Source organism: Phodopus roborovskii, unplaced genomic scaffold (genome assembly GCF_943737965.1).
Source record: "Phodopus roborovskii unplaced genomic scaffold, PHOROB, whole genome shotgun sequence".
NCBI lineage: Eukaryota > Metazoa > Chordata > Mammalia > Rodentia > Cricetidae > Phodopus > Phodopus roborovskii.
Window position 1 is genome coordinate 13,794,044 of NW_026126541.1, and position 15,446 is coordinate 13,809,489.

The 15,446-nt window shown below is 51.1% G+C and overlaps 1 protein-coding gene across 2 annotated transcripts; it reads right to left on the reverse strand.

The window, feature by feature from the left end:
• Positions 1–1,078: 1,078 nt before the first annotated feature.
• Sfxn2 (sideroflexin 2) lies at positions 1,079–15,390 on the reverse strand. Of its 2 annotated transcripts, XM_051199691.1 has the most exons (12): positions 15,192–15,390; positions 10,870–11,053; positions 10,526–10,696; positions 9,957–10,055; positions 7,528–7,603; positions 7,209–7,294; positions 5,162–5,222; positions 4,779–4,845; positions 3,992–4,041; positions 3,672–3,721; positions 2,864–2,911; positions 1,079–1,336 (listed from the first exon to the last, which is right to left on the reverse strand). In XM_051199691.1, the coding sequence occupies exons 2-12, from the start codon at positions 11,028–11,030 to the stop codon at positions 1,237–1,239; spliced, it is 969 nt and encodes a 322-aa protein (XP_051055648.1). In that variant the 5' UTR covers positions 11,031–11,053; positions 15,192–15,390; the 3' UTR covers positions 1,079–1,236. The 2 variants fall into 2 exon arrangements, with proteins under 2 accessions (XP_051055648.1, XP_051055649.1); XM_051199692.1 differs by lacking the exon at positions 7,209–7,294.
• Between the last annotated feature and the right edge of the window lie 56 nt (positions 15,391–15,446).

Genomic DNA, 15,446 nt, shown 5'->3' on the forward strand with positions numbered 1-15,446 from the left:
TGAGCACACGCCAGTCTCGGGTGTTTGTCCTACTCACCTGAGGAAAGGAACTATTTGTCCAGTTTTTTGTCCTTTTTAAGAACAAATAACTCTCAGTGACTGACACACTCAAGTCTAGCAGCATTCCCAAGGAGGCATCCCAGTAGGGTTACAATGGGAATGGTAGGGATGAGTCCGCAAGGGGATACTGACTGGTCCCTCTTCTGTTCCTGAATAGGAGCTGTAGAGATGGCTCAGTAAGTAAGAGCAGTAGCTGCTCTTCCAGAGGACCTGGCTTTGCTTACCAGCACCCCAGCACCCACGTGATGGCTCCAATCCCAAAGGACCAGACACCCTCTTCTGACCTCTGTGGATGCTGTGTGCAGAGGGACACACATGAAGGCCAAACACCCATACACATAAAATAAAAATAAAATGATAGCTTGGCAGTAGTGATGCACACCTATAACCCCAGCACCTGGGCGGTAGAGGCAGGTGGAACTCTGTGAGTTCGAGGCCAGCCTGGTCTACAGCGTGAGTTCCAGGGTGGCCAGGACTACACAGAAAAACCCTGTCTCAAAAAAACCAAATAAGAAAATATTGGTAATAATAAAGGTAAAATGATGAAAAGCCTTTCAAGAATCACGCAGGTAAACACTTCCCTTGCTTGGGAAGGAGGAAGTGGGAGGAAAGAGGAGGGGACTTAATACATCCACGGTCCTGACTGGAAAAGAATCACAGTTTTCTAATTACCCCAAACTGATACCAGCAGCGTCTGCTGAGATGGCCTCAGGGTCTGGTCCCAAAGGTCAGGGGTCCAGGACGAAGAAGACATTGTAGTTCCGTCCTTGTTCTCCTCCTACTTTTTTGAGACACTATCTCTAATTCAGGCGGGCCTCAAATTCCCCGTGTACCTAAGGCTGACTTCAAACGTGTAATCCTCCTGCCTCCACCTCCCCTCTCCATACACAGCCATGCCTGAATCGCATGGTGCCAAGGACTGAATCCAGGGCTTTGTGGATGCCACATCCCCAGCCACCTTGATCACCTTTTGAGTTTTTGCCCTCTAGAGTCCAAAACAAAGGCTGTTTACATGGAAACAGGAGTCATTTCCCACCCACCCACTCTACTTCCCAATCCAGCCTGGCTTTCAGACCTTACTGCAAAGAGGAATGAACGTGAACACAGGTATGCACAGCTGCCAGCGAAAAACTGGTCCGTGCAGGGCGTGGATTGGTCCTTGCAGACATGGAGCACTTAGAGACCCTTGTTAAAGTAGGCAAAGAGGACTTGTTCTCCATACTTGGCCTTGATGGTGTCCTGCAGCTCTGGTTCTAGATAAGAAACTGGTAATTTGCTGAAAAGGAAACCAAAAGGGGGTTATGAGGATGCTATTGCCCAAGACAACCAGCGATGTGCCTTGAGGAAAAAGCCCATTCCATATGATGTCACTTCTAGGAAGCCCATCCTCACTAGCGTTAACTGGTAACTTGACACAGTCTACAATCACCTGAAGAGAGGGTCTCACTTGAGTAACTGTATCAAGTTGGTCTGTGAGTAATGTCTTCATTGTTGAATGCGGGAGCACCTGGGCCACTGTGGGTGGCGCCATTCCCTGGGCAGGTGGCCTCAGGCTCTATGAGAAGCTAAGCATGAGCCTGTGTAAAAGAGCCAGCAAACACCATGCCGCCATGGCTTCCAGTTCAGTCTCCTGTTTGAGTTCCTGCTCAGCCTTGACACAGACACACAAGCCAAATAAGTCCTTCCCCTCCCAGGGAACCTGTCTCCCTGAAAGAGATCTCACACAGTTCTACGGGACGAGACCAGGACTGCTGAGAGGTGCATATCCTTGGCCCTGTAAACTCTTCTCTCATTTCAGAACCCAGGACCCCAAAGACAGACTTGGGGGATTTTCGTCGCTCCTCCTGATGTGACCACACTAAATTTTTTTTTTTCTGCTTTCCACTAAAAAAGGGGGGTTGGGGTTGGGGGCTGGAGAGATGACTTCCAGAGGGCTTGGCTTGCATAGCCAGCACTTTGCCAAGTGAGTCATCTCCCAGACCTTTTCTTATGTTTTTTGAGACAGGAATTGTTAGGAAAAAACTGGGTCTATATGTTCCAGGCTGGCCTTGAACTCTTGATCCTCCTGCTTTAGCCCCATGCCCTACCACCAGTGTGGGGCTGCAGTTCAAACTATACACTCACCTAATTCCTGATTTTTCCAGCCAAAATTATTATTGGCCTATGTGTCAGAATAAATGTTCCATTTTGCCTCTACATCCTTCTATCTAAAGTTCTTAGCTTAAACGTCTGTCGTTTCCATAAGTTTGAAAGCCCAGTGCTCGGGACACGGGAGGTGACTGGCAGGTGGCCAATGAACCCACACAGAGATCGAAACTGCGACAGCTCAGGTCCTACACCAGCTACACCTGTCTCCTGGAACCAGCTGACCCCAGACTGTCCTTTTGCCCTCATCTCTACTCCCACCCTCCCTTCCAGGGACACAGAGGAAGCTGCCACATGCTCGGCCGTGCACCGACCCCAACAGGAGGCAGAAGCAGCAGAATAAGCACCTCGGTCAACCTTAAAGACCAGATCCAGCCAGAAGTGACGTCCCGAACACTCACCCAGCAGGACAAGAAGTCCCCTGTTGCCCCACCGCTACCACCGCCGCCATCTCTGGGCACTGGGTCGAGGCTTCTCCCCCACCCCGAGAGACCTGGCTGGTGCGTCACGCACCCAGCCTTAAAAGGCCAGCGGCTAGGTGGCTAGGCACCTGTCCTTAGGAACATCTACTTTCCTGTCCACCCTTTCCTCGGCAGGTCAGCACGAGAGCAGCAGCAGAGTGTTCGATACAGCAAAACAGGCAACAAACGGCTGATACCATTCCTGAGGGAAGAGCCCACATGCTACTGGTACCATGAAGAGGAGGCTGTAAGGAAGGAGAAAAGCATCAGGGACATGTTCCCGAGGCCTGGCCACACCCATACAGTGGCCTGCCTTCCTTCTGCCTTCTCTACATCCTGTTTTGTTTTTAAGACAGGGTTAGGCTGTGGGCCAGGGGCAGGCTGAGGCTGAGGCTGGTTTTGAACCCTGATCCTCCTGCTCCGACCTCTACTGGGATGACATACCTGTTGGGAATTGAACTCAGGGTCTTATACACACTAGGAAAGCACTCTACCACTGAGCTGTTGTCTAGAAAACTCATCTTGACTTGGTGACAAAAATCAGTGTCCCTCCCCCTCACTCCAACCCCCATCCATTTCACACCCACATTCCAGTACTGGAATGGTTTACCACTGAGAGTGGTAAACTACAGACTCCAAGGTCACAGCCACCTGTGTCACTCAGGGAAAGGGACCATCACCAGGAGGGCATCTTTAACGGCACACTGGTCAATGCCCACGTCCCTAAGGACACTGGCATGATGTGCCATTTTTCCTGTATGCCAGGCTGGGATGTCAAACAGCCCCAACCAGCCTCTGCCTCCTCATCCTTGTTTCTTCTCTAAAACTGCTCTAGACCTGAGGCAGAACCTCAGGAGACCTGGGAGACCTGGGAGAACTCCAGCTTGGCCATCTGGGTGCTAGGATATGACAGGAGCCACTGGCTCAGCCTGGCCATTTTTGAAGACAGGTCCTGGGTGCTCCAGCCAGCTAGCAGACCCCAAAACACCTAAACAACATACTCACAAGCAGCCACACAGTAGGACCTGCAGCGGGGCATGCAGCACTCTGAGTCTCTGCACAAAACAAGAAAAGGACTCAGACACTACTGCAGACCCTGCCCCTACCCCACCAGCTACCAGCCTGAGGCTGGGACCTGCTGCCCTGGCAGGGGGAAGGGGTTCTCCTGGCTCTCTGCAGGAAGGTCAGGGAGCCGTTCTCATATCTGAAACGGGCCGGAAGAGGTGGGTACGGGCTCTACTGGAGTAAGATCCAGGGTGGTGGCTATGGGGAAGGGAGGGAGGGCAGTTTCTGGGGCTCTCTCTAGGCAGAGAGAACCCTCCTACCTTCATCAGACGCAGTCTCTCCAGCCGCTCCATGATGACCGGTAACAAGACTGGAAGAGACAGAGAAACTGGACTCTCGTCACATCACAGATGGTGTGTGTGTGTGTGTGTGTGTGTGTGTGTATGTGTGTGTGCGTGTGCGTGTACAGGTACTGCTTCCCAGCCTCCCCCAGTCTCACAGATGGGGTGTGTGTGTGTGTGTGTGTGTGTGTGTGTGTGTGTGTGTGTGCGTGTGCATGTACAGGTACTGCTTCCTAGCCTCCCCCAGTCTCCCGGAAATGTGTTTACCAGCCACAGAAGGCAGACACACACACACAGGGCCCAGAACCAAAGCATCCTTCTCAAAATGCAAACTGGCTTGCAGGCTTGTGCAAACATGTATCCTACTCTGCAACAGGCCCCTGCTGGAAACCGGGTGGGGTGGGGGGCTGCTTCTACCATCTACCACGTCTCCCAGGGACCCCACTGCTGTTTCCTGGATATCAGCTAAATGCTACAATAATACATATATTTGTTACTATTGTTGTTTTGTTCTGAGACAGGGTTCCTCTGTGACTTTGGACCCTGTCCTGGAATTTGCTCTGTAGACCAGGCTGGCCTTGAACTCAGAGACCCTCCTGCCTCTGCCTCCCAAGTGCTGGGATTAAAGGCTTGTACCACCATGGCCCGGCAAACTGGTATTCTAAGAACAAAGCTTTCAGCTATCAGGGAAAACAGCTTGAGAAGGTATCCACATCCCTCTGCCGGATACTCAAGGTCCCCTCCTAGAAGGTGTCTCCCATCTTACCCATGCCAGGTGCTGCCATCGTGATCCGAGAAATAACCACTTGGGTGATGCCCACAGCTGCAGCTCTCTGAGGACAGAGAAGAGATGCCAGGAAGCACTTATCAGGTGGGATGGGCTATACTAAAGAGGTAAATCGGGGTTCATGGCCAAGTCGGAGCAGGTAAAGGGGTGGGATGGGATGACCCCACCAGGAGGCATGTCCTTACCCAGCCCTCCCATCTGAAATGATACTGAAAGCCTGTTGTGAACAAGGATGTGGGGGAATTTAGGAGAAAATGAGGGTGGGCCTAGGAAGACTTCTCAAACCCATAATGGCACCCAGGTCACATGTGACCCCACCTAGAGGGGACAGGGTCTGAAGGGGATGTCTCTCCTCTGCTTACCTGAGAATGGCCAAGCTCGTTTTGATCCTTGTCCTTCACACAGATGCCCTGGATGAGCTCCCTAGGCAAAGAGAAGAGTCCAGACTTCAGCAAGCAGGGGCTGGGAATCTACCTGGCATAAGAGACCGATGCTCTAGATGCTCCCACAGCCTGGCTCGTCGGCCTCCCTTCTTCACAGCAATGAATGGTACCTCAGAGGTGACCCTGAGCAGCAGCCAAGAAAGCCAGGCCCTGTCCCCAGTGCCTTGGTGGACTCCTGAAGCTGTACAAGTGTGTGACCTTGATGGTGGTCTTTTACCTTTCCAAAGCTTCAGCTTTCCCTAGTGGGGAATGAGAGGCACCTACTTCATGGCACTTAGTAAGAACTGAATGAGGGGGCTGGAGAGACGGCTCAGAGGTTAACACTGGCTGCTCTTCCAGAGGTCCTGAGTTCAATCCCCAGAAACCACAAGGTGGCTCACAGCCATCTGTAATGAGAAGGGCGCCCTCTTCCGGCCTGAGGCATAAGTGCAGGCAGAACATTGTATACATAATAACTAAATTTAAAAAAAAAAAGAAGAATTGATTGAGCTACTAGCCAAGTTCTGAGTCGGGTGCCTGACTTAGTATCCACTGCCCAAACAGTGGAAGGATGTGCGTGCACAATTCTGCAAGCTCTTTCTCCGGGGGCTGCTGTGGTAAACCTCCATCTGCCAACAGACGGTGGCTGGAGATACAGACAACGATGGCAGTGGTGTCAAAGAGAACCAGTCCTTTTGTCACTTTTATTCTAGAAAAACACAAAAGGATAAAACAAAGAAACAGAAACTGGCTGGGGAGGCGGCTCCTAGCCACCCCTGGCTGGTGTGCACCAGCCTCTGGGCTCAGTACCCAGGCTGGCCAAGAGAGAGAAGAAGCCATTCCTATAACCCACAACAGCACTCGAGAGGCAGAGGCAGGAGATCAGCGCGAGCTCAAGGGCAGCCTGGCCTAACAGTGAGCTCTGGGCCAACCAGAACCACTCAGTGAGACCCTGTCTCAAAAGAGCAAAACTAGCACTGGAGAGATGGCCCAGAGGTTAAGAGCACTTACTGTTCTTGCAGAGGAGCCAAGTTCAATTCCCAGCACCCACATCAGGCAGCTACCGCCTGCCTATGGCTCCAGGGGAGTTTGGTCCACTGAGTCCAGTCTCTGTGGACACCTGCACTCACATGCACACACCCACACCCACATACACATACACCGCCAGACGGTGGCGGCAGAGGTAGGTGGATCACTGTAAATTCAAGCCCAGTTTGATTTACATAGTGAGTTCCCAAGTCAGCCAAGGATATGAAGTGAGTCCTTCTCTGAACAAACAAAACTCTGAAAGAAGACCAACAGGGGCTGGAGAGATGGCTCAGTGGTTAAGAGCACTGGCTGCTATTTCAGAGGTCCCGAGTTCAATTCCCAGCAACCACATGATGGTTCACAACCATCTGTAATGAGATCTGGTGCCCTCTTCTGGCCTGCAGGAACACATGCAGACAGCACACTGTATATGTAATAAACGAACAAATCTTAATACATAAATAAATAAAACTGTAAGATAGAATCAGTTTCTGCATTCCCCTTTGAGGAGTGCTTAGCCGGGCACCTGGGCACGCTGCCTCCTCTCCAGCTTCTCTGAGCACCTGGATGCTGTTCTAGATGCTCTGCTCTGTCACTTCTCTTCGATTAAGGCAGCCTACGTTTGGGAAGTTCACAGCTCTTACAGGGTCTAAGCTAGGGATGTAGCTTTGGGGATAGACTGCTTGCCTAGCATGCCTGAGGCACTGGGTTCAAGCCCTAGCACTCCCATTAAAAATTGTCTGGTCTTTATGTCCATGCTCAATGCATCTCACTTAACACAGGACACACTATGTTTAAATCTCCCTCCATTCTTTGGGATGTCAGCGCTTGAGCGCCTTGCCGAGGCTGGGCCCATTGGTCTTCTCCATCCTGCCCCAGTCCCAGCAAGCTAGAGGCTCATTGCCTTCGCTTCCCTGCTAACCCTGTGGTGGAGAAGAGCAAGGCTCCCTGTACTCACTGCTGTCGCATCATTGGGATATTGACACAGTTAGCGGCAGCCACAGCGGCAAAGGGCACCCATCGGCCCACCAAGGGCGGAGCTGTCTGTTGGAGGCAGGGAACAATGGAAGTTATTCAAGCTCATGTGAAGGTGGGGGTAGAAAAGGCTTTAGATTACACAGGAAAAGAAGCGAGCAAACATCGCTACGAACACAACAAGTCCAGACATTCACTCTAGGATCCTCAAACTCCTAGAATGAGCCAAGAGAGCTGCTTTCTCTAGAACTTTGCTGCCCTCTGGTGGCCAATGTGCCCACAGCGGCTCCAGACATACATACCTTTGTCCACATATTCATGCCCACTGCTGTGGCCACTGCCGTGGTGGTAGCTGTGAAGTAGGAGAGGGCCATCTGCCTGGTGGAAGAGGAATGTCAGATGGATGGATGCATAGGTGTTGGGAGTATTGTCCACAGTGGCTGAAGCGAGGCCAGGGGCTTCCGTGAGAAACTCTAGTAATGGGGCTTTGGGGCCTATGGTTTGCCTCTAGAACCATCTCCAATTCCCTATCTCCATCACTCAATGCCTGGTACCCTTGGCCCTCCCTCTTTCAGTATCTTAAGCATCACAATTCTTCCTGCCTCAGCCAGCGCACACAGCTGCTCTGTCTATAGAACACTGCTGGGCTCCTACATGCATGGATCCTTACGCTGGACAGTTTTCTGTCAACTTGACACAAGGTAAAGTCATCTGAGAGAAGGGAGCCTCAGTTAAGGAAATGCCTCCAGCCGGGCAGTGGTGGCTCACACCTGTAATCTCAGCACTCGGGAGGCAGGGGCAGGGGAATCTCTGAATTCCAGGCCAACCTGATCTACAGAGCAAGTTCCAGGACAGCCAGGGCTACACAGGGAGACCCTGTCTCAAAAAAACAAAACAGAGACACAGAAAGAGAGAGAGAGGGAAGGAAGAAAATGTCTCCGAAAGTTGGGCTGTAGGCAATCCTTTAGGATTTTGTTGTTGTTGACAGGGTTTCTCTGTGTAGCCCTGGCTACACAGTCCTCAAACTCACTATGTAGACCAGGCTAGCCTCAAACTCAGACATTTGTCTGCCTCTGCCTCCGAGTGGGATTAAAGTCATGTGCCACCACTGCCCAGTTTTTATTTTCTTAATTAGTGACTGATGGGGGTCACTAATGGGGTCACACTGAGGGTGCGGCCACTCCTGGGCTGGTGGTCCTGGGTTCTGTAAGAAAACTGCTGAGCAAACCAGAGGGAGCAAGCCAGCAGGCAGCGCCCGCCATAGCTCTGCATCAGCCCCTGTCTCCAGGTTCCCACCCTCAGTGCGGCTGCTGATGAACTGTTACATCAAACCAAGAGTGAAATAAACCCTTTCCTCCCCACGTTACTTGGCATGGTGGTGTTTCACCAAAGCAATAGTAGCCCTAACTAAGGCAACCCTTCTGTTCTAGTCCCAGCCAGATGCCATCGCTACAGAAGGAACTTCCCAAGGGGCCTGTATGAACAGTATTCATCTCCCTAACAACAGAATGGCAGTCTGAGTGCACCATGTCTGTTTTGCTAGAAGACTTCTCTGCGGGTTTGGGTTGGTGGATTTTAAGACAGGATCTCAGAATGTAGCCTTGGACCTGTTATATAAAACAAGCGGGCCTTGAACTCACAGAGGTCTGCCTGCCAGCCTGTTTAAAAATCTCAAACAAGACTGCTGTTTCACTCATCAGGTACCTCAAGCTTCTAAAACCGTGCCTGGCACATAAACACCCTCAGGACGATTCTGAGACGAGATGGCTCGGTGGCTGTGAGGACGGGCTCCTGTTCTATTTCATTCTCAGCGCCCACACGGGATGACTCATAACCTAACTCCAGCTCCAGGGTATCTAACTCCCGCTCTGGCTTCTGCAGGCTTCTTTACACATGCGGAGAAGAGAAACACAACACACACACAAATAAAAGTAAACCCTGGGGCAGGGGAGATGTAAGAGATGTCTCAGTGGTTAGGAGCACTTTTTTTCCCCTTTGTTTTAGAGACAGGGCCTCGCTCTGTAGCCCAGGCTGGCCTGAAACTCACAGAGATCCCCCTGCCCCTGTCTCCTGGGTGCTGAGATTAAAGGTGTGAACTACTACTCTCAACTTGGTTTTTGTTTTTCATTTTAAAATTACGTGTGTGTACATGCATGCATGCCCATAGAGGCCAGAGGTCAGAAGCCCTTGGAGCTGGAGTCCCTGATACAAGTGCTAGGAACTAAGACCTGGGGGCCCTGGGAGCCCAGTGCACGCTCTTGACTACTGAGCTGTGTCTGAAGCCCAAGAACACGTGCTGCTCCTGCAGTGGACCCAGGTTTGGTTCTGAGCACACACGGTAGCTCACAACCATCCACTACTCCAGTTCCAGGGGACCCAAGGCCTCTTCTGACTTCTGCAGGCACCAGGTGTGCGTGCCGTGCACACACATACATGCAGGTGGGTCTTTATGAGTTCAAAGCCAGTCTGGTCTACATGGTGAGTTCTAACACAGCCAGGGCTACACAGAGAAGCCCTGTCTCAAAAACCAAAATCAAAACAAAAGAAGACTAATATAGTTAAGTGAATGGACATTTAAAAATAGTCTGGGGAGAAGATACTCTCAGTTGGTCTGAATACTTCAAACACTGGGAAACGGTAGTGCAGCCAACCTCCAGAGTAGGCCACACCCAGGAAGGAATGATAGTCCAAGAGTAGAGGGCTGTTCCGGCACAGGAAGAGGATAGCCTACCTGACTGATGTTGGGGAAGCCGCATTCCTGTTGGTGTAGTTGACTAAGGCGTTGAAGGATTGGTTCACCCACTGCCAGAAGATTACTGCAGGCATTGTCCTACAAGCAGGGAAGGCCAGGAGAGATGAAAGAGCGGGCCTGGGGAGTGCGAGGCCCCGTAGCATCTGAAGTTTTCCCTACGCTACCCTCACTCTTTTTTAAACCCGCAGGCTTTGGATGGGATGAGCCCTTGGCCTGGAATAGCCAGCCAGGGCAACATAGTGAGACTCTGCTCAAAATAATAATAATAATAATAATAATAATAAAAGCTGAGGACGGACGGCCCTCTGAGTACTAGGTCTGTTCCGGCGGGAGCAGCTCCTGCAGCTCTGACTGTGGTCGTGATGTACCGTTACTTAGCTGCTAGCATCCATCTAACAAAGGGAAACGGCAGCTGTGAGTGAAAAGCGCACTCATGCAAAGAACTTAACATAGTGCCCAGTACCTGGTAAGTTACTGATCAAGAGGGCTGTTTTGACAGGTGGTTCCCTACTAGCCCGAGCCCCTCCCTCCTCCATCTCAGGACTCACCTGTAGAACTGTAGCATGAAGCCTGTGATGATCATGCCGCCGGGGACCTGGAAGGACATCCGCCCAATGATGTTCATCTTCTCCCCGGTGTCAGGGTGGAAAGCAGAGTCATACAGCTTCTTGGCGTACAGTAGCTGCTCCACCTGAGTGCCAGGGGGCACAAGTCCCATCCTGTCGCCCAATGACAACACCTGACTTGATGATCCGTGTCTCCTAGTCTCCCGGCTGGCCCGTCTTCCTCCCTGCGACCTCTGCCAGCTCCTTCACCCTTAGCTTCTCCCGCCTGGAGAGCCCAGGATGCTGTGCGGCCCCCCAGCCCCTGCCCTGACCACTCACTCACTTACCTGCTCTTCTCCACCACCAGCCTGGCCCAGTCTAGCTCCTGTTCTGATGCAAAGGCAGTGCGAGGATCCGTGATGTTAAAAAAGTGCTTCACGCGCCCCAGGAACGTGCTCTGATCCCAGCGGGGCGCGTCAATGTTAAAGCCAGACAGGTCGGCCTCCATATTGCCCACACACAACCTGCAGACTGAAGAACGAAGGGAGGATGAGAGCTGGCCCCTAAGTTTGTCCCGGAGGCCCTGGCAGTCGGAGACTGCCTGCTTTCGACAGACCCTAGGCGTCCCTGTGATGATCTATGGGGCCCCTATGAATGGTAATCAAACTAAGCCACTGCCGGCAAGTGTTTCCTGGGTCCATGTTAGTGGCTGGTGCCCAGTCTCCTATAGCCTTCCCACCTCACCTACAGCGGCTGAGGGGTGGGACCCCGAAGCATCTGTGGAAAGAGCAGGGCACAGTTTCCCTAGGAGACACACCAGATACTTGTCTGACATCGGCCACTCTCTAAAACTTTGTCGCAAGTGTGCATGGCCCTGTTACTCCTGCTTTTGGATGCTCGAGAATCTACAAGGACAATTCTAATTCCAGTCTGAGTCCAAGATGTACTCTGGCTCCTTCTAGCACAGCTGTGGCCTCTGATGCACCTGGGCAGCCACACTTGGGGAAACAAGGGCATAGGTGGTTGTTTTAAACAGCAGGGCTCTCTCCTTTCAAATGCGTTTGCCTTCTCACTAAGTGGAGCCTTGGGAGGGCAAACCTTTTTATTAACCCAGTGAAAAGGAGCAGGGGTTTCTCTTGAATGGCACTGTCTCGGGTTTACCCTGTTTCCCTGTTTCTCATAGGGTTCTGCTTTCTCTCACTGTAGCGCTAAGATCAGTGAGCAGTAACCAAGCCACAGACTAGATGTTGTCTCAGAGTAACTTAGTCTATTACTTTTAGTTTGGCCTCATTCAAGCTTTCCAGGTATGAGCAGAATGCAGACTAATTGCCAGAACAGAACATGAATGATTTCTAGCCCTGTTCCCAGGGGGCCTTTGTTCCTGCTGGAAGCTCACAAGGTACACTTCCACAGTGTACATTCTCTCCGCTTCCTTAAATTTAACTTTATTTTATGTGCATTGGTATGAAGTATCAGATCCCCTGGAAATGGAGTTACAGACAGTTGTGAGCTGCCATGTGGGTGCTGGGATTTGAACCCAGGTCCTCTGGGAAAACAGCTGGTGCTCTTAACCGCTGTGCCAGCTCTCCAGCCCAAATATTTTTAAATTTAACTTTATTTTATCTCTCTGCTTTCTTATGTTCCAAACCCCAACTAAACGGCTGTGGTGACCTCTTGTTTATAATCTACCAAATAAAGCTTGCCTGAAGATCAGAGGGCAGAGCTAGCCACTAGCTAACCATAGAGGTCTGGACAGACAGAGAGGAAATGAGATGGCTGGGCAGAGAGAGGAACCTAGGAAGAGACAGGAACTCCGACTCTTTTCAGTCTGAGGATTGTATAGAGGTAAGAGCTCTAGCGGCTGGCTTCTCTGAGCTTTCAGAGGTTTACTCCACAAACCAAAGGCCTGCAAGTCATGTGATCAGGTCTAACATGGAAACAGGCTTTCTCCTTACAATTTTGGGTACTGGATAATTTCTTATTGCCCTGACAAAACAAATGATGAAAGTTGCAGGGGCAAGGGAGTGTATTTTGGCTCATGGTTCAACAGAATGCATCTCGCCATGGCAAGGGAGATATGAGGTAGGAAAAGGAGGTCGCTGGGCACATGCATGGTCTTGGCAGCCAGGAGGCAGAGGTGACTGTTGGCGCCTAACTTGCACTGAGCCTAACCACCTGTGTTCATTCTCCAGAACTACACGGTGGAAAGGGGAAACAAACTCTGCCAGTTGTCCTGTGACCTCCACACAGACAGGGTGTCAGGTCCAAAAGAAACCCAGGACAAAGGGCTAACGGTAGTGTCTATTAGTGTTCCAAAGTGTCTGCTGGCCTCCAGGCTCACTCAGTAGCAGCGGCTCTTCTCAGCCCCCTACCCTCAACTCCAGCTCCTGGCCTTTCGTCCCTCAGCTTCTTATTCCTAAATAACACTCCGTTTCAGCCAGCCCCCTCTTGACCCCTCTCTCTTGGTCCTCTCTTCGTCTTCCTCTCTCTCCTCTCTCTTCTCGTGGCCCAGTCCATTCTGGCAGCCATGTTGAGTTTACTACTTTCTCTTCCTGCTCTGGACTCTTCCAGATGCCTCTGACCACTGCTCCACAATGAAAACCTCCTCAGCCGGGCACTGGTTGGCCCATGCTTTTAATCCCAGCACTTGGCACTTGAGAGGCAGAGGCAGGCAAATCTCTTTGAGTTCGGAGGCTCTACAGAGCTAGTTCCAGGATAGCCAGGGCTACACAAAGAAACTCTGTCTCAAAAAACAAAAACAAAAAATGAGAGGGTAATTATGAGAGAAATAGAGGAACAGAGGAAGAAGAAAACAAATAAAGTGGAATAGTACTGATGGTTCCTAGGGAACTCTGATTGACACTCTATTGAACAGCGGTACCCAAGTTCTGAACAGAGACCATAGGCAGAGTTCTGAGCTAGAGTACTTACCCAGCAGGCACTAGGCCTTGGGAGATCTAGGCAGCTCAAAACTCCAGAAGACCAGACCAAAGACCACTAAAACAGTGGACTACTACTGTTAAGATTGCCTGGAGTAAGCTGGAGAACAGTAATAATTAAACCAGTAGGCCCAAACCCATGCTTACAGGCATTGGTCTGACTCCCAGGCAACTGTGATGCCAGATACCACACCTCCAGAAGGAAATCTGAGCTGCCTTTTCTCACAAAAGAGCCCACCCATGTGGAAGAGCAGTAGAGCAATAGATTGAGGGGGGAGGGGCAGGAGGCGAGCTCTCTAAACTAACCACCCACCTGGAATTTACTCTGTAGACCAGGCTGGCCTTGAACTCAGAGCCTTACCTGCCAGGGATTAAAGGTCTATGCCACACCACCTGAATCACCACTCTAGTCAAAATTCAGTATTGACTTTTTTCTCCAAGGGTCTGATGCAAGTGTGCAGGTAGCAGATGTTCTGATATTTTTAAAAACTTCAAGAGTACTTGATCTCACAAAGGACAGGGATTCAGTTTCCAGCATCCACAAGGTGACTGACTCCAGCTCAGGGCACCTAGCCTCACAGTGCACTCACATAAAAGGCAAAACAGTCATATACACAAAATAAACCGTTTTTTAACAGGTTAATACATGAAAGCTAGCAGGGCATCGGGGTTCACACTTTAAACCCAGGAACCAGGAACAGGCAGGTGTGGGGGTTTAAGGGCAGTGTGGTCTACAGTGAGAGCCGGGCCAGCCAGAGTTTTACGTAGCGAGGCTGTGTCTCAAAACAACAAAATACAAACAATAAAAAAAAAAAAACTCTGAAAACCCATTCAAGAAAAATCTTTGTTTCAATATTAACCAGGTTGGTAGGAAGAGGGGAGATGCCGGAAATCCAGATAAAGCTGTTAATAGTATGTAGCACTTCCTTTGTGTCAGGCGATGCTCTGTGTACTTGACATAGGTGACAGGTACACATACATCAGCGACTTCCAGAGGTACCACCTCTATCGAGAGGATCAGCTGTTAGAAAAACTCTGTTTACTGGTATAAACTTATCTGGGGCGAGGAATGCAGTGTAGCTCAGTGGTAGAGGGCTTACCTACCCTGCACAAGCCCGAAGGCAGAGGGCACTACTTACCTGGGCCACAGTGTTTACAAGCAACACTGTAAAACTGTTAACAAGTTAGTTCGTGTCCCTACTCTATCACCTACAATAACTAACTTCTGGAGTTGTACGGAAATAAATTGTGTATATAAAGATTCCACTAGAAAGAATACAATTTCTACTAAGGCAGATTGTACCAGTGTCGAGAACCTGGCCTGGCACATTGGCAAAGGTAACTTTCCAAAAATCCTGTAGCCCTTGCGTGGCTTAGCAAAATCCGGTGGACCCCAGACAGCTCCAGCTGTCAGCTAACCTCGATGCTAGCGACCGGTTCCCGATCTCCCCGAACCCAGCAGAAACCACCTATTCTGCATTCTAACCAGACTGAGGAGATAGTGGCGCAGCCCATAAGTCCGGTACCCCAGAGCCTGACACCCGAAGACAACGGGGCTCAGAAGCGAGGAGTCCATTGGAGCTGTGGTCCGTCCCACCCGCCACGCGGCTTCTGCAGAAGAAAGTCCGGCACTCGTGCCTGGCAGCCCCAACAGAGCAGAGGCAGGCTCCCTTCGGAGACGCGGAGACTGGGAGTAGCCGTGCAACCGGCTTGCACTTGGGGCCCCTTACCTGGTCCCAGAGGGATGCACCCTGAGACACCCACCAGGTTAGCTGACTTGGAAGGTTGAACTGGAGTACCGCGGCTAGGCCGGGGACCTCCCCCTCATACTACTCCCCCTTTTCTAACCAATCACAGGCCACAGGCTCCCGCCAGCCACGTGGGCGATCTTGTCCCTCCTGCTGGGTCTCATGCCAGCCCGCCCTGGCCTTCCGCCACTCCCAAGACCGCCTGCGCAGTAGGAGAGCGCTTTGGTGCGCTTGCGC